The 21,984-nt window shown below is 40.0% G+C and overlaps 1 protein-coding gene across 9 annotated transcripts in view; it reads right to left on the bottom strand.

Annotated features, from left to right (window-relative positions):
- PRDM5 (PR/SET domain 5) overlaps positions 1 to 12,408 on the bottom strand; it is a 200,146-nt gene extending 187,738 nt beyond the window's left edge. For 8 of the 9 annotated variants that reach the window (XM_035702131.2, XM_035702130.2, XM_049097195.1 and 5 more), the window contains exon 1: positions 12,058 to 12,408. In XM_035702131.2, coding sequence (XP_035558024.1) covers positions 12,058 to 12,150 — 93 coding nt within the window. In that variant the 5' untranslated portion in view covers positions 12,151 to 12,408. Of the gene's footprint in view, positions 1 to 9,861; positions 11,285 to 12,057 lie in introns of those variants that run through there. The other variant, XM_035702134.2, reaches the window with a different exon arrangement.
- Positions 12,409 to 21,984: the final 9,576 nt, after the last annotated feature.

The raw sequence follows: 21,984 nt of genomic DNA, 5'->3' as shown, positions 1-21,984 counted from the left end.
TGAGCTATCAGATAAAAAAAAGCATGTCCATCATATTGTGAAGGAGGGAGAGAGTAAGTAAATCACTAAAGAAAAAGAGTAGAGGGGATCCCTGGGTGACTCAGCGGTTTAGCGCCTGCCTTTGGCCCAGGGCTCAATCCTGGAGTCCTGGGATCGAGTCCCACATTGGGCTCCCGGCATGGAGCCTGCTTCTCCCTCCTCCTGTGTCTCTGCCTTTCTCTCTCTCTCTCTCTCTGTCTATCATAAATAAATAAATAAATCTTTAAAAAAAAGAAAGAAAGAAAGAAAAAGAGTAGAATTAACAAAGTAATCAGAGGGGAGAAAAGAATGAACAGTGACTTGAACAGGCAACAAAATAAGGAAAATTTCAAAATAAGTCACAACATAAAAGAAGTAATAAGCATAAAGAAAGATGACAAGAACTACATCATCTATGGGATGCCTGGGTGGCTCAGCAGTTGAGCACCTGCCTTCAGCCCAGGGTGTAATCCTGGAGTCCCAGGATCGAATCCCATATTGGGCTCCCTGCATGGAGCTTGCTTCTCTCTCTGCCTATGTCTCTGCCTCTTTCTGTCTCTCATGAATAATAAAAAATTTTAAAAAAAACTAAAAAAAAAGAACTAAATTATCTATATTGGCCATTACACTAAATATGAAGGAGATAAATTTTCTCATTAAATAAGAATTATGCATTATGAAATACAATCTAACTACATGATAAAATATGAAACAAAATGATAAAAAATGAATTTAAGTGAGTAGACACAGAGATGCAAAGAAAGGCAATAGCATCAATATCAGACAAGAATTAAATCAATTGCTGAATGTATTAAACAGAACATTATATATTAATAAAAACATATTTATGAAGAAGATATGAGTGAGAAAAGTATAAAAATACTAAAGATGCACAAACTTTCAGTTATAAAAAAAGTCACATAGATAAAAAGTACAGCATGGGAATACAGTCAATAATACTGTAATAATGCCATATGGTGACTGACAGTGACTACACGCATTGTGATGAACACTGAGTAATGTACAGAATTGTTGAATCAATATGCTGTACACCTAAAACTAACATTGTATGTTAATTATATTTCAATAAAAAATGGTTAAAATGGCCAGTTTTAGGCTATGTATATTTTATCAAAATAATTTAAAAATCAATCAACTTTTCACCAAAAAATATACATACATGAAGAACTAAAGTGGGAGATTTTAAAGCCCCTCTTTCGAAACTGGACAGATTTATTAAGTAATAAAAATAATAATAAGTGGAGTCTTTCGGTGGCACTAAAAAAGGCACTAGAATTTAAATGAAAACTTGAAAAACAAAATAAAAATAAAAGTAAGAATTTTTTTAAATGCCATTAATTTTAGGGGCACCCAGGTGGCCCAGTTGGTTAAGAGTGTTCAACTCTTGGTTCCGCTCGGGTCATGATCCCAGGGTCGTGAGATCAAGCCCGGTATCAGCCTCTATCCTCAGTGCAGAATCTGTCTGAGATTCTCTCTCCCTCTCCCTCTGCCCCTCCAGCTCATGCAGTCTTTAGCAAATAAATAAATCTTTTTTTTAAGGCAATTAATTTTAAAACTTTTAAGTTAAATATCCACCAAGAATTTAAAAAGAGTATCACTCCTATCCTAATAATACAAAAGGCCAATAAACTACAAAATCATAACTCTTCTTGAGGAGAGCACTGGCTTACCCATGACAGAACATGGAAGGAACCACTGCCAGCCAACACACAAGCAGATAAGAAATCAACTAACATTTTAATGGTTTGCCAAAGGATGCATTTGAGAGAGCCTGACCATATAGAACTAGCGAAGCCCCAGACCTAAGAGGAGTTCACACACATTTGCAGGCTCTTCTCCAAAGAACCTCCCATACAAGAAAGACTGGGGGACAGACAGGAGACAGAGAGACTCCTCAGTACTGCAGGCATGCAAGAGGAGAATAGCAGCTCCTTCAAGAATGGTACAACACCTCACACCTCCTGCCCCGCCCTTTCTCCCATATGAGAAGAAGCCGTTAGCCACTTCAAGAAAAGCAGCACACTATCACCTCAAGGACCAAAGACACAAAGATCCACTGCCTCTAGAAGGGCAGGAAGTAATACAGGCTCAGGAACTTATACCATAACCATTAGAGGATTTCTACCTTGGGGTAGGGGACAGGAAACCCTCTCCTGGCAAAACACCAACCTAATACAAGGCAAAAATTTGGCTCCTATGGAGAATACACTGAGAAATGTTAAGAAAGCCCAACTTCTACAGATGAAGCTGGTAACTCCTAGATAAGAATGAAGCTGACAGAGATCTCAAGAAAAAGAATCTATAAAAAAAAAAAAAAAAAAAAAACACAGCAGTCTACTACCATGGGAAGGGCAAGAACAATGCAGCATGGTGAAGGAACGCCTCTATGATGATGTATTCAGGGACAGAAGAGTTGAATGTAGAACGTAAACATTGAGAAAATCCTTGAACACCCGAGCCATGCCCAATACAAGGGGATTCTAGAAGAATCTGAAGCCTGTGGTGCACTGCAGGTAACAATAGCAAGCAAACCCATCTTAGCTCTATTTTTTTTCCATCTTAGCTCCTAACTAGATTGAGCCAAATTCCCAGCCAACAAAAAATTAAAAAATAAATTAAAAGTGTGCATATTGTGTGCATATTTCCAGGCATAAATGCTATTTACAGTACTCTTGATTATTTCACAATGATGTTGACATTCTATCAAAACTATAGGGGATCCCTGGGTGGCGCAGCGGTTTGGCGTCTGCCTTTGGCCCAGGGCGCGATCCTGGAGACCTGGGATGGAATCCCACGTCGGGCTCCCGGTGCGTGGAGCCTGCTTCTCCCTATGCCTGTGTCTCTGCCCCTCTCTCTCTCTCTCTCTCTCTGTGTGTGTGTGTGACTATCATAAATAAATACAAATTAAAAAAAAACAAAAAACTATAAGACAGGAACACTTGGGTGGCTCAGTGGTTGAGCCTCTGCCTTTGGCTCAGAGTGTGATCCCGGGATCCCCAGATCAAGTTTCACATTGGGCTCGCTGGAGGGAGCCTGCTTCTGCTTCTGCCTATGTCTCTGCCTCTCTCTCTCTCTCTCTCTGTGTCTCTCATGAATAAATAAATAAAATCTTTTTAAAAAAAACAACTATAAGACATACAAAAAAGCAAGGAGAAAATAGCCAATTGTGAAGAAACAAAGCAATCAATGGAACCAGATTCAGAGATGACACAGATGTTGGAACTATCAGATAAGGACTTCAACAATAACTATGTCTAATTTGTCAAAGAATCTACTAGAACAGACAGTTAACCATGCATTAATACAGAGAAGATTTCAGCTGAGACATGTACACTATAAGATGGAGAGTCTAGTGGAAATATTAGAAATAAATAGGGTATCAAAGATGAATTCCTTTGACAGACTCACCAGGAAACTTGGCACAACTGAGAAAAGAGTCAATAAACTTGATAAGGCAATAAAAATTACCTAAACTAAAACACAAAGTAAAAAATAATAGAAAAAGCAGAACCAAGCATATAAAGGCTGTGAGACAGTACATATCAAATGGTCTGACACACATGTAATCGGAGTCTCAGAAGAAAGATTACATTAGAATATTTAAATAGACAATGCCTGAGAATTTTCCAAAAATGATAAAAGACATCAAACCACATATTAAAGAAGCAAGTTTTTTTAATCATAGACACATCACATTTAAACTTTTAAAACTCAAGCTAGAAAAATCTTGAAAGTAGAGGGGTAAAAGATATTTTGTACAGAAAGGCTTTGAGCAAACTTCTTGTCAGAAACTATGTAAGTCAAAAAGCAAAAACAAATAAGCAACATCTATAATGTAATGTGAAAAAATAAACTGTCAACCTCGAGAACATAGCAAAATACTTTTTCAGACAAACGAAAACTTAGAAAATTCATTGCTAGCAACCTGTAATATTAGAAATGTTCAAAAAATATGGTTCAAGCATATGGAATATGAAACCAGACAGAAATTTAGTTCAAAACAAAGAAATTAAGAGTTCCAGAAATGTTAAAATATATATAGATACATAATGAAGACCATTTGTCTTATTTTTAATTGCTCTAAAAGTCAACTGATGATCTAAAGGGAACACAGTAAAAACGTAAGGTTTATAACATAAAATAGATGAATATAATAGCGTAAAGGATGGGATGGAGGATTTGCAAGTTTAACAACTGTATCTCACATCGTCTTTGGCATCTCTCCCTGTCTAACAGAGAGAGAAGTGTCTAACAGACACTTCAAAATCAACTTGCTTTCCCCTCAGTTCCTGATCCTCCTCCTTCAAGCCTGCTCCACTTACAATCTATCCCAATCTCAGTTGTTGATTATCAGTCAACCCTTCCAACTCCTCAGGCTAAAATCCTTGAAACCATCTTTGATCCTTCCCCTTCTTACCGCCTTAACTCATCAACATACTCCCTTACTGCTATCTTCAAACTACACACTCAGCACTGCAACCATCTTGGTCTAAGCCACCATCATCTCTCACCCAGATCACTGCAACAAAATCCTAGTAAGTCTTCCAGGTTACACATTTGTCCTGTGGCTGACTATTCTCAACACAGCAGTTAGAGGGGACCCTTGAAAAAACTCAAGTGAGATCATGTCATTCCTCTGCTCAATACACTGCAGTCATTCCCTGTTCCATTCAAAGGAAAATGGCATCTTTACAATGGCCTGAAAGAAATATGGCTCTTAGCACATTTCCTTTCACTAGCTCTCTGACCTCCTCCTCTAATAGTCTGCTCCTGCTCATTCTCATCTAACTGCACTGGCCTCCTTGTCCTGGGACACAACAAACTCCGATCTTAGCCTTCATTCTAGCTGCTGCCTAGGATGCTTTTCCCCTAGAAGTCAACTTTCCTCCCATCCTGTAAGTCACTGTCCAAACCTCCCTTGCTTAGTGAGGACTAACTAGACCACCTATTTACAGTAACTTCCCCACACTCAAATACACACACTCTGCCAAGTCATCGGTGAGATGGATATATGGAATGATCTGAGTTCAAATTCTGACAAATCCATTTATTATTGATATAACGTTCCTCAAAATCAGTTCCCTCACCTATAAAACAAGGATCATAATGGCTACCTTACAGACTTGCTGTAGGACTTGCATATGAACTGTGTGACACATTCAGAGACTACAGCCTCGTTCATTCTACTACTAGCAACTAGCGCAGTGCGTAGCAACTTCAGTTGCTCAATAAATATTTGTTGAAAAAATTGTCGCTTTTATCATCAAACACAAAAAAACAAACCATGAAGTTTCTGAGAAAACCTCAGTTTAAGTGGGTTATACAACTTAACATCTAGAATAACACCAGGAAATACAGAGCTGCATTGAGTCACTATCCTAGAGTGTAAATGTGTAAACATAAAAAAGAGATAGCACATATGGCAGGCATCAGTGGTGATGATTTTCCCTCTGATTATGTTTCCAGATTAGTTATCATCAGCCAGCAGGAAATATAAGCAAACATTCGCTGGCAGAATTTTAGCCCTAGCATAAAGATCCATTGTCTCTTCATTAGATTCACCTTCCAAGCTGATTAACAAAACACTTTACTCCACAAAATCCAGTCTCCTTATACTAACATTTATGCATGGTGATTTTTTCCTCTATGTTTTTACTTACTTTTCTTTTCAGGGAACTTCTTTCCTATACAATTTGCTTTCTCTCTCTCTCTTTCTCTCTCTCTCTCTCTCTCTCTCGCTTATTTTCCTTTCTTAAACTCAGATTTGAACCTTTATTTCAGGTATTTTTCACTTGGGATTTGACCTTGCTAAATGTCTTTATTGCAAATCCCTCAAAGACAATCAAGGTATTTGCCTTGATTTGAAAAAGAGGGAGTTGATATTATGAAAGGAGCTTGAGAGGCAGCTGTTAGCTGCAAAAAAACTCTGTGCAAAGCTACTCCCGACTTCAGTGTCATCATTTGTAAAATAAGAATGGGCAAATGAGATTACTTCTCAAGTTCTTTTTCTACTTCTATGAATATACTTTTTCCTCCTCATTAGAAGGGAACCACTCATCCATCATAGATTTGCCATGGGTACATTTTATCAGGACCAGTAGGTAGGGAAGGACTCACTAGTTAGTCATCGTAAAATGGTCCACGTCATCTAGGCAAAGAAGAATTATACTTTGGAGCTCACTACAGCTACAGTATAGATAGGCCCCTGCAATCCTTTTTACTGCTTCTGCTGGAACTGGGGGACTAGAAATCTGGGAGAGACATAATTTCATTTCACTGATATTTAGTCATTTCCTTTTCGGCTTTTCTTCAGCTTTCCTGTTAGTCTTTGGTTCTTTTTAAAAATACAAACCCAGCTCAGCTTACGCAAGTTAAATCGATTCTAGATATAAAGGAAAGTAACTACATATCCAATCAGGTACAGCTTTACCCTGCTAGTGAAGAATGAACTGGAAAGTAAAAACAAACAAAAAATAAAAATACTTTTAAAGGTCAGCATAGGACAACTGCAAAAATTTTGACAAAAAATAATGATGATCCAGCAAGTATACAGTCTACAAAATGAGGATAATAAATCTTCAAAGACCGATATACAATAAAATGAGATAATGCACACAAGTACACAGTAAACAGAAAACCCAGACTTCATGTGTGATTGTGTGTGACACTTCCAGGCTGCCACAGTGTCCAAGGTGGTGCTTCCGCAGAGATGCTTAAACAACTTCCTTTGTCTATAATATGGTCTGCCACAAGGGCTAGCCTGGAAAGGACTGCCTCAGGGTTTTTTGTTTTTTTTTTTTTTTTTTAATTCTACGTACAAGCTGTTCAACTCCATACAAACAGGTTAAGAGCACAAAATTTGGTCAGATGCACAGAGATCGGTATCACGGGACCACCACCTAGCCTGTCACCCAAGCAATACTTGAGGTGTCACACCAATATATGTGAAGTTAAAATGATCAATAATAAAGACAATTTTCACAATAATAATCTGACCCCAAGAAATTCAACTCCTCCATAAAGCACTCTTTGATTCCCCCCAAATTTTCTGCTCACTTACTGAAATGACAGTAGGTGGTCTTTCCTTCTTCTGCACTCTTAGAGCAACTCTTATCTCACACAGTTTCACCACCTCATTTGGTTGTCTACCTCATTTGGTGTCTATAGCACTTCTCAGATCGGATGGAAACTATTTCCTTTGCTGACCAACCAGACTAAAAACTACTCTAATTCAGCAATTCCATCCACCTAATCTAGTGCCTAGCAAATCAATCCATATAAACAGGCTGAAATTAACACAATAATCTTCATGATAAGTTTTACTTTTTTACTTGTTTACTGCCTATCTCCCTGCACATGAAAACAAGCTCCTTGTGGACTAAGACCCAGTCTGTCTTGCCCACCTGTGTACCCCGAGAGCCTAGCACAGCGCCTGCCACATATGGATAAAGGGCTGAAAGTCAGAGGGGAAGAAAAACCAACTTCCTACAACAGAGCTGAAGGGAAATAAAACTACAGTACTGTATTTCCTGCATTAACCTTTTCCATAAAATCACAAAATCCGAGAGCCTGGAGGAACCCTGCAGTTCATCTTTCGACATTTTGGGTTCCAAGCATAATGTCAACCACCAACATCCACTGATTAATCTCATTAGCCATCAAGGGGGAAAAGGGTCACAATATAAAAAATGTAATGTAGTGAGGTATGTGTTTGCTTAACTTTTTTTTGTATGTACGTTTAATGTACTACCTTTGGGTAATAATTTTAATCTGCATAGTACTTTACAATATAAAATTCCACATCTCTATTGAAGCATTAAAACTGTGCTCACAGGAGGTAACACATGGGAGACATTTAGAACAGGGTCTGGCACATGGCATGCAAAAGCGTCCACCTTATTCTCATCATTAGCCAATCGCAATGTGTATAACCATGAAGGAAGGCAGGCCTCCCTTTTCTACTCAAAGGCTTTCCAACAGTCTCATCCATTCTTTCTCTAAGAACAATTCATGGCTTACAAAGAAATAGCTACTACCAAAGGACCTTCTCCTCATCTAACCCCTAATTTCCATTACAGTAAGAAAAGGAAGGGAGGTCCTTTCCTTTTCACCTCATTGTCACTATGCAAACTTTCTTCCAAAGAGAGAAAGAAAGACAGAGGCAGCAGGCAGGCCTGCAAAAAAAGATCATTGCCACAGAAAAACCTAGTAGGTCTAAGTGTGAAGCCAGAGCATTGGGTGATTTTGCTGCAGGAACCCCATTTTACAAATCACTGCAAAACAGAGGGGGTAGGCCTAAACAAGGATTAAGGGGTTTCATTGTTAAGGAAATCTCAAATCAACCAGATAGTGGGAGTAGAGCATCTAGAAAGATCTGCCAACTTCAATACCAGTCTGGATTAGATTCTCTGAATTTGAAATTAATAGATAGCTTGAACTACAAGTTTGTTTATTTTTTTTTAACAGAACTGTTGGGATCCCTGGGTGGCGCAGCGTCTTAGCGCCTGCCTTTGGCCCAGGGGGCGATCCTGGAGACCCGGGATCGAATCCCACGTCGGGCTCCCGGTGCATGGAGCCTGCTTCTCCCTCTGCCTATGTCTCTGCCTCTCTCTCTCTCTCTGTGTGACTATCATAAATAAATAGATAAATTAAAAAAAAAAAAACAGAATTGTTAAATGAGCGTTATGTTATAAAAGTGTGACAAAAATTTATAATTCCCAACATACATATATAAGGTGATAAATTCCAAATTTTATTTAGAATAAAGAACATGAAAAATTTAAAGTAAGGTCTTTAACTGCTGAAATACTGTCTTCTCAGGTCCCTTGATCCTTGATTTATGGCTAACAGGCCTATTAAAGGTAACCTGGAAAGTATTTAAGAATCAAGAAACTATGTCCAAACAGGTATGAAATGCATGGACATTCAGCTTCAGCCTCAACACTCAGCTAAAATCAGCTTCATCTTGGTCCTCAGCCTTTGAAGGCAAAGGAGCCGAAGTCTAATTCAGGGCCATTTCTGGCATCAGTGTCCCCATCCATGATCAATAACTGAGTATCTTGTGATCCTAACTAAATTACGTCACTAATAGTATGTCATTTGAATGCAGTGCAAACATCTGCAGATTCACCTAAAATATAGATAAGCATTCTAGATGTGATGTGGGTAAAAATCTCTATGTTTTACATGTTGACATTTTAAGAGCCAGGGAAAGGTAAGTGACAATTCACTACTGCAATAATAAAATAGAAGAATATGGGCAGCCCAGGTGGCTCAGAGGTTTAGTGCTGCCTTCAGCCACAAGCCTGATCCTGGAAACCCGGGATCAAGTCCCACGTCGGGCTCCCTACATGGAGCCTGCTTCTCCCTCTGCCTGTGTCTCTGCCTCTCTCTCTGTCTCTCATGAATAAATAAAATTTTAAAAAATCTTTAAAAAAAATATGATATATGAGGATTTGGGAAGCTGTTCATTCTATATCCAAAAATAATAATAAAAAAAAACTTCCAAGTAACCAAGTACATGGAAAAATAAGTTGGAATTTATAAAAGTATCAAAAGAAAGTACATTGGCCAGCTGTTTCAAAAACCTAAATAATAAGACCAAAACCAGGGATTATGTGATAATTCTCATATTTGTATAACTTTTTAATATATATCTATGAATAACAATAAAAATAAGAACTATGTTTCATTTTTAAGTAATTACACTTAGGCCTGAGACTTTCAAGAAAAATCCATTTGGGTATTTTCATATCCTGTGAGGAAAGAGTAAAAGCAGAATTTCAACTTCTGCTTTGAAAGAATGTTGACTTTGACATTTACCTATTTGGCAAAAGCATCTATTCGGTTCATCTCGAATTCAGACCAAGCGTTTCCTCCTGGTTTTCACCTCTGCACATTCTTCCCAACTCGCATTTGAAAAACTAAATATGGGGTTTGCTTCTTCCAGTCTAAGCCTAAGAGATACTTATAGGTCATGTTGTCAAGGAAGCCCCTGAAGCACTGGTCCACCTTTCTTTACCTGCTCTTCAGGTGAGGGGGTGGAGGGAGATTTACATCCAGATGAAAGGCATCCTGGTGTCTCTGGGTGCATTCTGTGAATCTTTCCGAAACAAGCCTGCTCTTGCCCAAACCTGCATTTCTCAAAATATTTGTTACAGGGAGGGGTGGGGATACCTGGCAGGGATAGAGCTGAAAAGAACAGGAGCTTGGGAGCCCAGAAGCCATGGATTTGAAGCCTAACTCACTGACTCAGCAGGAAATTTAACCCTGCAGACCTTCTGTTTTTTTCATCTCTCACATGAGGATTACCGTTCTCCAGGGAGTTGTGCTGGTGACGTGACTAACGTGGGTAAAATTCCAAGTTCTGGCCTTAGCCCAAAGTATCTACTCAATAAACAGCAGCTCTGACCCTGAGTGTTTAACCACTTCCTTCATGGTTCCAGATTTTACAGATCCTGTGAAAGGGCTGTAACAGAGGTCTCTCATCAGCTCCAAGGTCTGGAACTTCCAGTCATCCCTCCTCCTAGGCCTTTGCTTTCAACATCCAACATCTCCAGGCCATCCTGTACATACAGCGCAACGTGCCTGCCCGGCTCATCCGCCTCCACATTTCTGGAAGGGACGTGGATCTAGTCAGAGAAAATCCTAAGGCAGAGAAAATCAAAATCAAAGATCCCAAGCTGGGCAGCCTGGGTGGCTCAGCGGTTTAGCACCGCCTTCAGCCCAGGGCCTGATCCTGGAGACCCAGGACACTGGGCTCCCTGCATGGGGCCTGCTTGTGTCTCTGCTGTGTCTCTGCCTCTCTCTCTCTCCCATAAGTAAGTAAGTAAATAAATAAATAAATATCTTAAAAAAAAAAAGATCCTAAGTTTATCTAGGTGGCACCACCCAAGAGCCACAGAACACGTGAGGCTCCCTACATGGAGCCTGCTTCTCCCTCTGCCTCTCTTTCTCTCATAGATAATAAATAAATAAATAAATAAATAAATAAATAAATAAATAAATAAATAAATAAATAAAATTAAAATCCTAAAAATAAGGATTTTTTTAAGCTGCCTTAAGCTGGGCAGCCCGGTGGCTCAGCGGTCTAGTGCTGCCTTCAGTCCAGGGCCTGATGGAGACCCAGGGCGTTGGGCTCCCTGCATGGGGCCTGCTTGTGTCTCTGCTGTGTCTCGGCCTCTCTCTCTCTCATAAGTAAGTAAGTAAATAAATAAATAAATAAAAATCTTTAAAAAAAAAAAAAAAAGATCCTAAACTCATCTAGGTGGCACCGCCCAGGAGCCACAGAAAACGGACCGAGTCCCACGGCGTTCTCCCTGCATGGAGCCTGCTTTTCCCTCTGCCTGTGTTTCTGTCTCTCTCTCTTAATTAATTAATTAATTAATTAATTAATTAAGATCGTAAAAATAAAAAAGATCCTAAGCTGGGCAGCCCGGGTGGCTCAGCGGTTTAGCACCACCTTCGGCCCAGGGCGTGATCCTGGAGTCCCGGGATCGAGTCCCACGTCGGGCTCCCTGCACGGAGCCTGCTTCGGTCTCTGCTGTGTCTCTGCCTCTCTCTCTCTCACCTAAGTAAGTAAGTAAATAAATAAATAATCTTAAAGAAAAAGACCCTAAGCTTCTGTAGGTGGCACCGCCCAGGAGCCACGGAACGCTGGAGGGAGGGCAAGAGCCTAGGCCGGTGTGGGGCCGCGCTGCGGACGCAGGGAGCGCAGCGCGAGGCGCCCCGGGCCGCGGCTCCTCCTGCTAAGGGAAGACGCGAGGGGCCGGGAGGCGGCGGGGCTGCGTGCGCGCCGCGGGGACACCCGCCCACGCGCGGCTCCGCCAACGCGCCGCCGCCGCTCCCTCCCTGAAGCGAGGAAGAGGGCGGCAGCGTCCGGGCTCACTTCCTGCGGGCGTGAGGAGAGGCGTCCCGCCGCCGCGCGCGCCCCGCCGGCACCGACGTGGCGCAGCCGCTCGGGAGGCCGCCCCGCCGGCCGGGGCCTTCCTTCCCGCGGGGCGGCCGCCGGTCACCCACCTTTCTGACTCTGCGGGCCGTGTAGAGCCCCATGCCGTCCTGGACGCGGGAGGACTTCAGGGAGAACCTGTCCGGCACGTACATGCCCAGCATTCTCGCCGCCGCCGCCGCCCCGCCCCGCTCAGCACCAGCGCTCGGCGCCCGGGAGGCGACACATCGACATTTGGGGGTGCTGGGGTGGAGGGGAGAGGCCGGCGGGAAGGAGGAAATGGAGGTGGCCTCCCAGAATCCCCACCTCCCCGCCGATTCCAGGATCCCCCGCGGCTCGGCCCCTCCTCGTCCCGGGTCTGGCTCAGCCCGGAGCGGCCGCGGCCGCCGCTGCCATTGCTGCCGCGGGGGCGCGGGGGGCGCGGGCCGGGGCGCCGCGGCCTGGGCGACGCCGCGCGCTGATTGGCCCGACGCTGGCGGCCGGACCCGCGCCGGGAGCGGTGCCGGGAGCGCGGCGGAGCTCGGGGCCGCCAACCCCGGAGCGGCCCCGGCTGCTCCCCCGGCCCGGCTCCGCAGAGCTGGGGGTGCTGCCGGGCGGGGAGTCCTGCCCTTCGGAGGTGCAAAACGAAACGGGCCTTGCGGGGGGCGTCCTCCGAAGGCAAAGCGTGCTCACTGCCCGGCGACTGCAAACCAACCCTGAGGACTAGGAACTTTGGGGCCTTCTCACATCTCAGTTAGGCACCTCTTTTTTTTTTTTTTAATTATTGTTTCAGAGATTTGAATTCATAGGGAATCGGTGAGTATGGGGATTAACGTCCAGAGAAAGGGGGTGTACACAGTCTGCAACTAATAATCCATATTTCAAGTTAATTCAAAATTTAAATTTCAGGGCAGCCCTGGTGGCTCAGAGGTTGAGCGTCCGCCTTCAGCCCAGGACGTGATCCTGGAGACCCGGGGTCAAATCCGAGCCTGCTTCTCCCTCTGCCTCTGTCTCTGCCTCTCTCTGTGTGTTTCTCATGAATAAATAAATAAAATCTTCAATAAAAAGAGATTTAAATGTCGATTTAAGTCCATTGGAAACTAGTTCTTGTATGGTGCTGTAACCCAAGGGAAGTTCTTACACTTCCCAAGAAAACACCGTTCCTGAGTCTTACCTTGCTTGGAAATCACCAGGCCTGTCACAGATCTCCAGCCCATAAGCAGGAGAGATGGGAGGGAACCCTGAAACCATAAAATCCAGTATCACAGCAAGGAAACAACAGACGTCTTGTGTTAGTGTTTTTTAATAAAGTTTGGTACATCTCAAAAGAAATTTTATAAGACTCTTCTCCTGTAAGACAAACTAGGAGCTTTCCACTCATTTCTCTGGATATTCTTGATAGTTTTCTACTCTGAGGTCTTTTGGAATTCATGTAATGTTCCTATAAACATTTGATGTTGCTTTTAACCATTAAAAATAATAATTCTGACAACATTAAAGGCCACACTTTAAAAAATCAGCTAAATAAATTTTAAAGATTTTATTGGCTGCATTCAACAATCTGTGAATGGGGCAGCATGCAGTCTGGCAAACAGAAAAGAGCTTTGAGGAGCTGTACTAAATGAAAGACTTTTACAGACAAGAAAGCAGAAACAAGGAAATTATACTAAACAAAATGCAGATTGGCTGTCGCAAGGTTACTCTCTTTTAGGTGATGGCAGATATCCATCTGGCAGATTACCTATCTAGTGCTCATCAGGCAACTCCCGATTGGTTTAAAATTACATTTCTACAAGAGCCAAAAGTAATTAAGTTGAATCTCAGTTTGGTAACATGAGGCTTAGCATAAGTGACTCCATTCTGAGCCTGTTGTTTTGTTTTTAGCAACACACACACCATGGAAGTGATTTCTATTTCTTGAGGACTAAGAAAAGCCTTGGAACACAAATAGTTCCTAATTTCTTAAGTAGAAGAATTTTATTAAAATCATATAATAACAATGCTTGGAGATTTTAATGAATAGAATAAATGACCCTCTTTTTGAAACATGTAGAAGTAGCTTTGTCAGGGGTGAGAAGAACAGTGCCTTAATTATTCTCTGAGTTTTGATCCCTTTGACCCATCCCAGAAAGAACTCTTTCACTTTCTGTAGGGGGAAATGAGTCAATAAATAAATTCAGTTTGGGGCACCTTGGTGGTTCAGTCAGTTAAGCTTCTGCTCTTGGTTCAGCTCAGGTCATGATCTCAGGGTTTTGAGGGCAAGTCTGGCATTGGGCTCTGCACTCAGTGTGAAGTCTGCTTGTCCCTCTGTTCCTCTGCTCATATGCATGCAAGTGCATGCTCTCTCTGTCTCTAAAATAAATATTAAATAAATAAATATAATATTTTAAATAAATAAATACAGTTCATTTGAATGGAATTTGGAATTAGATGGCCTTGAAACACATCAAAGGTGTTGAGGAAATATTTCTTGATTAAAAGTCAATTCTGAGTCTAATCTGAGATGGTCAAACTCGTGCTCCAAAGAATCTGGGCCAAGTCTGTTTCCCTGGGGTCCTTTAAACCAGTGCTACACCCAGGCCAGACCAGGTCCCTGAGCCCAACTGGAACCAGATCACAATCCAGAGCATGGCTCATGGTATTTTCCCCAGAGCACTGTTCTTTGTCAGACACAGCCTTTCAGTTCTGGTCCTCAAGCCACAATGGCTTTTCAATCAAAAGTTTTGCCAGTCTCTTTGGGCACAGAAGTTTCCACAGCTTTCGATCATTAGGAAAAGGAATGCTTTCTGGTCTTGATCTGACACAACCCTCATTCACTGATGACCCTTGTTTGGCATACCTCCCTTTTTGTTGTGTGTTAAGTTTCTAGGGAGCAAAGTCGCCAGCTTGCAAATGCTCATCTTTCTGAATGTAGGAATCTTCATTAATAAATATATAGTAAAAATTAAATGCTTGAGTAGATAAGTCTGAAATTAATAAAATGAGAAACTTTCCAGATCTTTTATGAATGTCTGTCAGAGATTTTGTTAAACTGACACAAATAATAGATTTCATTAAAGACTATGACATTCTTTTTATCTGTGTGATAGAGTGTCCAGAAGATCTAGTGCTTCAAACATGGAAACCAGTAATAAAAAGCTCTTAATAATAATCTCTATTACAACACATAAAAAAGGACACATGTTTGCCAAAACAAAATGCATAATACTGACCGGAAATTTGATTCTGAAGCCTGTAAGACAGTAACTGTACCATGAGTCACTTCTTAGAACTTTAAAAGCTAGAAAAGTGACCTTTCAATATTATCTTTGAAAAATGGGAAATTAAAAGTCTGCTTTATATCAAGAGTTTAAATCCAGTCTTGAAAAAATAAGTAAGAAAATCAAAATAGTGACATCAAAGTACTACATGCACCTGATTTACTTATTCTAGAAAATTTTGCACTATTTTGACATAAGAGAATGACTCTAAAAAACATCTCTCCTTATTTTCAAATGTGCTTCGGGAGGCAAAATTTTTTCACTGATATGCCTAAAGCCAGCTCTACTTGTCGAATTCAAACTTCTATGCTGCTGTAGGCCTTGTTTTCTCATTACAAGGAAAGATTTGAATTATTATTCTGTATTAATCAATTATTTTACCACACATATTGAAGAATTTTTTTGATTGTGTCTTGGTTATTAATGACTATTTCCAACTGCCATGGTAGACTAAAAGCCTGATAGGAAAAAAACAAAAACCAAAACAAACAAACAAACAAAAAACACTGAGGGTTATTTGTCTTTAGTTTCCTGAGAGTCAGAAGGATTTTGTAGCGAATGAATACAAAACCAAGTTTCCTGAGAAGAAAAGAATAAAGATTTATTTGGTGTGACTCAAAAAAAAAAAAAAAAAAAAAAGAATCCTGAAAAATCCATTGTGGGGCTGTCAGATTCTTGCTCTAAAATCATTTCTCCTAAAAAAAATAATAAAATAAAATAAGTAAAATAAAATAAAATAAAATAAAATCATTTCTCCTTAGCATTGATTCTACAATAGCAATAGCACCATAAAAAGATGACCTTGAAACCTGAGCCTGCATATTTAATTTTCGTTAATCTCTTGGTTTTAAGTGATGATACCAAAGATTTGTATGCAGTAACAGAACATAATCATAAAATCCTTTAATTAGAAAAAACCTTGGGGCACCTGGCTGGCTCAGTGGGTAAAGCACACAACTCTTGATCTCAGGGTTGGGAGTTTGAACTCCACATGGGTGTAGAGATTACAAAGAAACAACCACCAACAACCAAAAACATGAAGAAACCTAGAAACTGTTGGGACCAGAGTGAGTAATGTTGTAAAAAGAAAAGCCAGGGAATCCCTGGGTGGCTCAGCAGTTTAGTGCCTGCCTTTGGCCCAGGGCGCGATCTTAGAGTCCCGGGATCAAGTCCCACATCGGGCTCCCTGCATGGAGCCTGCTTCTCCCTCTGCCTGTGTCTCTGCCTCTCTCTGTGTGTGTCTTTCATGAATAAATAAGTAAATAAAATCTTAAAAAAAAAAAAAAGAAAAAGAAAAACATTAAAAAAAAAGAGAGAAAGAAAGAAAGAAAGAAAGAAAGAAAGAAAGAAAGAAAGAAAGAAAGAAAGAAAAGGAAAGCCAAAAGATAAATCCGTGGGTCATGGCCCCCAAAATCAATGCTGTTCACTGAGCAGCATATGGAAGGAAACGGGAAGCTGAAGGAAAGAGGAAGAAATGGAAAAGGATAATAGTTTCCGAGCATTGAGGCTACTATATACCAGAAACTGGACTTTCTTGGTATCCATTGTCTTAAAGCCCCAACAGCCCTATCATACCAATTTGGTAAAGTAGATTTTATTAGTGCCATTTTACACACAAGGAAAGTAAATTCCAGAGAAGTGATCAATCATAGTCACTTTCACACATCCATGAAGTGGTGGAGGTAATTCAAACCCAGGACTGGCTGATTCCTATGCCCTTGATTCTGTCTCCTGCTGATGCAGTCTGGTTCACTTTCCAGTTACACTTCCCATGAGACCTTAGGAGAGGAGGAACTCTCCACTTCTCTCTCTCTCCCTCTCTCTCTATCTCTCTCTCTCTCTCTGTTACTCTCCCTCCCTCATCTCCCTTTCCAATGCCCTATCCAACTCCTCCTCTAGAACTGGGCAGAAAATTTGATTAGCCAAAGTCCATAATACTTACTCTGTTGTCAGATGCTCCAGTTGGATTCAATCATGTCAAAGAGAAGATCGAGTCCTGTGATTCTCCAAGGACTTTCCTCTACAAAGAGTGACCGACTGTATAATAAGACTCTGCTTTTACAGAAAGTTTCCCTGAATCTGGAAAGTCTTTTGAAGTGTGGCCTATTTATAACCACAGCCTAGCTCATCCACACATTTCTAATCCACAGAAGTGATAATATTAAGAAGAACCAATAATTAAGTGAAAAGCAATACCAATGCTCCTATGTTTGTTAGAACCTCACAATTTGTTCTACTGATTTCCCTCTTCCTTTATTGAAATAAAATGGTGACTTCAGAGCTCAACTCTGAAAGAGTGGGGAGCACCTTCATAGCATACCATTCCAAATGAGTAAGGAGAAATCTTAAAGTGATCATTTTCTATAAACTCTCTAAAACAATGCAGAGAGTAAAATAATCATTATTATTATAATGTCTTCTATTTAGCACAGAGAGGCAAGGACCATCCTTTTCCTTAGAAAATCTTATTTCAAATAAACATCACAATTGAGTGCCCATGTCTTGTCAACCTCTCTCCATCAAAAGGGGCACATACACAATCAATGAGGTAATTCTTCTGAATCGGGATCTCCGTAAGGCTTCCCCTCTACCATTTCTTTCTATGTTCTGCAGCTGGAAGTTTCACATAGTATTTCATCACCAGAAAGGTAAGCTTCTAATTCCATCCTATCAGGCTGAGTGTGCGATCATAGCAAATTAATACTGGCAATCATTAATATTAAATTTCTCAGGATCCCTGGGTGGCGCAGCGGTTTACCGCCTGCCTTTGGCCTGGGGCGCGATCTTGGAGACCCGGGATCGAATCCCACGTCGGGCTCCCGGTGCATGGAGCCTGCTTCTCCCTCTGCCTATGTCTCTGCCTCTCTCTCTCTCTCTCTCTGTGTGTGTGTGTGTGACTATCATAAATAAATAAAAATTAAAAAAAATAAATTTCTCTCCTTTGTTTCCAGTTGTAATCAGGGACTATATTAATATATTTTACACATGAATGAAGAATATTGTTTTTTATTTAGTCCCATAGGTGAGTTCAAGACGTTGTTTTTCCGTGCTTTAAGAAGTCTAGGGGTGTCTGCTTCTGTGCTCTCTTGCTCTCTCTCAAATAAATAAATAAATAAAATATATTTTTTTAAGTCTACGTTTAGGCAGCTATATATTAATGTCACTTATTTCTAACACACCAACAAAATTTTCTGTAGCTCAAGTAGGCCTATAGATCTTAAGCTTTTATAGCCAAACCTAATTTGGGAAGTGTAGTATTTAAATTATATACAAGACCAAAATAAAGAAATAATATATTATCCCCAAAGTTACCAATACGATTTGCCCTAAAGGTAACTTAAATTCATTGTTATAAGAAACTTGTCTACATATGGAAAACCAAAATGGAAGACTTCTGGCTATGTGACAGGTATATTCTCTGGAGAAAAGATAAAAAAAAAAAAAAGTAAATAATCTGGCAAAAATAACAGAAACTCTTATACCATGTTTCCTCCATGAATTATGATCCTGCCAGCCTTTGCACTGCTGTTCCCTTTGTCTGAGGAATTCAGTTATTATAAGTCTCCATTGAAGGCCACTACGTAGCCGTGAAAAAAAAAATTGGCATCATGCTGATTCCTCAAGTCATCAGCTCTGAACGTTTCTGCAGAATTTCACCATAAAGAATCTTAGGCCAGAAGGAAGCCAAAAGGGTTTTTAAAAAAATCATACAGACCATATTAGAATCTGTAGTAAATTATATAGGCTACCCACAAAAACAGCTTCTGGAAACCTCTTGCCCAGACACAATTGCCAAAATAGTCCCCCTCCTTTGTTTCTACCATAGGGAACTCCTTTCTATTAGGAGTGCTTCCCAGTCTCTGCTGGAGTGGTAAGGAGCCATGGAAACAGCAAGGATTTGGGAATCAGAGTATGAGTTTGAGTCACGGAGCTGATAAGTATTAGCATGAGACCACAGGAAAGGTTAATAGCTACCCTACAACTACAGTAAGAATCATATGACTAACTTTGCAGAAACCCAGACACAAAATTGGTTCAAAATTAACAGAAATTATTTTTTTTATTATTATTACCATGGATTAGGACTATGTTTAATCGCCTAGTGTTAGGCGTTCTTTAGTGTTCTAAACTTTAGTGTTCTTCACCAAGGCATCTAGGTTTTTCTGTAATTACACAGAAGTGAGTCTATTCTGCACTGTGGCACGTGGCAGCCCTTGGTCACCCTCCCAGGACAGGAATAGTGTAACAGCTACATAATTCTGGCTCTAAGACAAGGATGCTTCCAGAAAGATAAAGGACTAAAATTTTCCAATGAGAACCAGTAGGAGATGGTTCTTGCCTGGGCTCATAGACCACTAGTGTTTCCCAATGGGAAAGAAAACAAGCCTTCCAAAAGTTAAAGTGTATTATTAATATTATCAGTTTGAAGTCCTTGATTATACTCCCAATTAAAAGTTGGTAGAAGTCTTCAGTTTTTAACTCAAAGTACATGTTACCAATTTAAAAGATAAATCTTTGAGATCATCATAGACTCCTGTAACAAGTGGTTATAGAACTCATAATGTGCCGAGCATGAAGAATAAGCAATATAAGTGATGAGGCTTTGTAAATTCAACAGTGCATGAGAATAATATGGTAAACCCTACTAGTACTTTAGGGCGAGGAGAAGAGAAAAGGAGCCTAGTTAATGCATTTCAAAGGTTGTCCATGCAATCTTGTGTTTTTGCCCAGTTGGAAGTAGAGTGAATTTGTGGAGAAATAAAGTATTTCTTGCAGGGAGTATTTCTGTCACCATAGCATTTATATTACTAATAGGAAGGGAACACAAATGCAGAAGAGTCACATTAGAGACAGAATGCTATAGTCTTGCACAAACTGAAAACATCTTTCTCTATGAGCTCTCACAGGAAAAAACAAAGCCTTTCCTAAACACCAATTGATAGCAGTCAATAATCTATTGACAATATGTTTGGGGAACTGCATAAGCAAAGATGAAACTCAGCAATGAGGTTCCTGAAAGTACAACTTGATATGACATTTTAACTTGGAAAACGATTGTGGGGACATAGTAAATATGATAGACGCAGAGGAGGACTCACAAGGGCCAATACTGATTCTTTACACACAAGGTTAGGAAGTGGGGAGATATGGCACAAGTACCAAAACGGAACATATATGTAGGAAATTACACACCTAGCAAATTATGAATTGATGTGAGGAAGAAACTGCATGTTTTTCTCATTAAGGGGATGGGCACTACAATCTTAAATCTTTCATTAAGAACTAAAAAAGTTCCTCCCAGATTAATTAAATACCAATAGTAAAACTGAATGACTTCTATCTGTGCTTTGTTGTCAAAAGCTTGGTGCCCAGAGTGGGCAAAGCTTGAGAAGCAGATCCCTCGCAGCGTTCTGTCTACATACGACCAAATTTTGCCTGGGTACTCTACATTACTCTAATATTTAGCCAAGAAAATTAAGGTCAACAACAAAAAAAATGACAAGAAACAAAACATAGAACCATATGAAATCTTTGTAATGATTGCACAGTGAGATTGTAGAGATGAAATAATGTGAGTTAACCTTAAAGTATGGTTCACTTATTCTGGATACCTGGGTCCAATATTTCACATACATGCTCCTCTTCCACCCTTTTATTTCCTTTCCCTTTTTCTGACGGTCCCCTGCAGTTCCAGTATTATTGTATGCTATAAAAAACATTTTACTCATGCAGTTGCAATGCTTTTTAGCTTTCAAGCTCAGTAGGGAGAAATATGGAGGTGTTTAATTCTCCAGTTTATATATTTTCATGGGAAATGAAAGTCACAATCTGAAAAATAGCAACTTGCAGCAAAACAGTATTTTCCTTCTTTTTCCTATATGTCTAAAAGGCATCAAGTTCAAATCCTTTATTACAGATAATCCTAGCCAATTTAAATGTCCAATTTCTCAATAAAACATGAATCAGGAAGTCAATATCTTTGCAAATGTGATTCCAAATTTTGCTCTCAGATAGTCTAACTAAATTTCCACTCACTACAGTGTGAGTTATAAAAAGTACATCTGAGGGGAGAATTTGGCCCATGAAACTTAAAATTATTGTAGGCTGAGTAAAATATTTCTTATGCTTATGATTATATAGTAGCTGTGGAACTTCTAAAAGGAAGACATTAAAAAATCCATAATACATACAACAAATTTAATTTAAAATATAGCAAATCTATATTAATTATATAGCATAATGTAATTAAATAAATTTAATTGAAAATATAGCATAATATAGCAAATTTAATTAGTAAGTTTTTAGGTGGCTCAGTTGGTTAAGCATCTGACTCTTGATCTCAGCTCAGGTCTTGGTCTCATGGTCACGAGTTCAAGTCCTGAGTTGAGCTCCATCCTGGGTGTGGAACCTACTTAAAAAACTAATTTAACTGACTTTAAACAGTTTTGACTTGTTTTAAAGAACATACCAATTAAAGAGTGCTTTATGCTTTCATTTAAAAATATTTATTCATACCAACATCACAACTCTCAAAGGATAAATATTTCCTATCTCAATAGTATTCCATATGACAAGTAGCTCTCATGCAAATCTGAAAATTTTCCAACCTTGTCCACAACCTTGTTCCATCTTACCGTTCTAACCTGAACTCAAAGTATTCTTTTAGATTCCTCATTCAATCAAATTCACTCATTGTCACTTTCTTCAAATTCTATCATACCCAGCTCAATATTGTGCTTACCTTCTTTCCATTCCTGA

This window comes from Canis lupus, chromosome 19 (genome assembly GCF_003254725.2).
Source record: "Canis lupus dingo isolate Sandy chromosome 19, ASM325472v2, whole genome shotgun sequence".
NCBI classification, from domain to species: domain Eukaryota; kingdom Metazoa; phylum Chordata; class Mammalia; order Carnivora; family Canidae; genus Canis; species Canis lupus.
The sequence above is the reverse complement of the archived record's forward strand: the minus strand, read 5'-3'. Positions and strand labels throughout refer to the sequence as shown.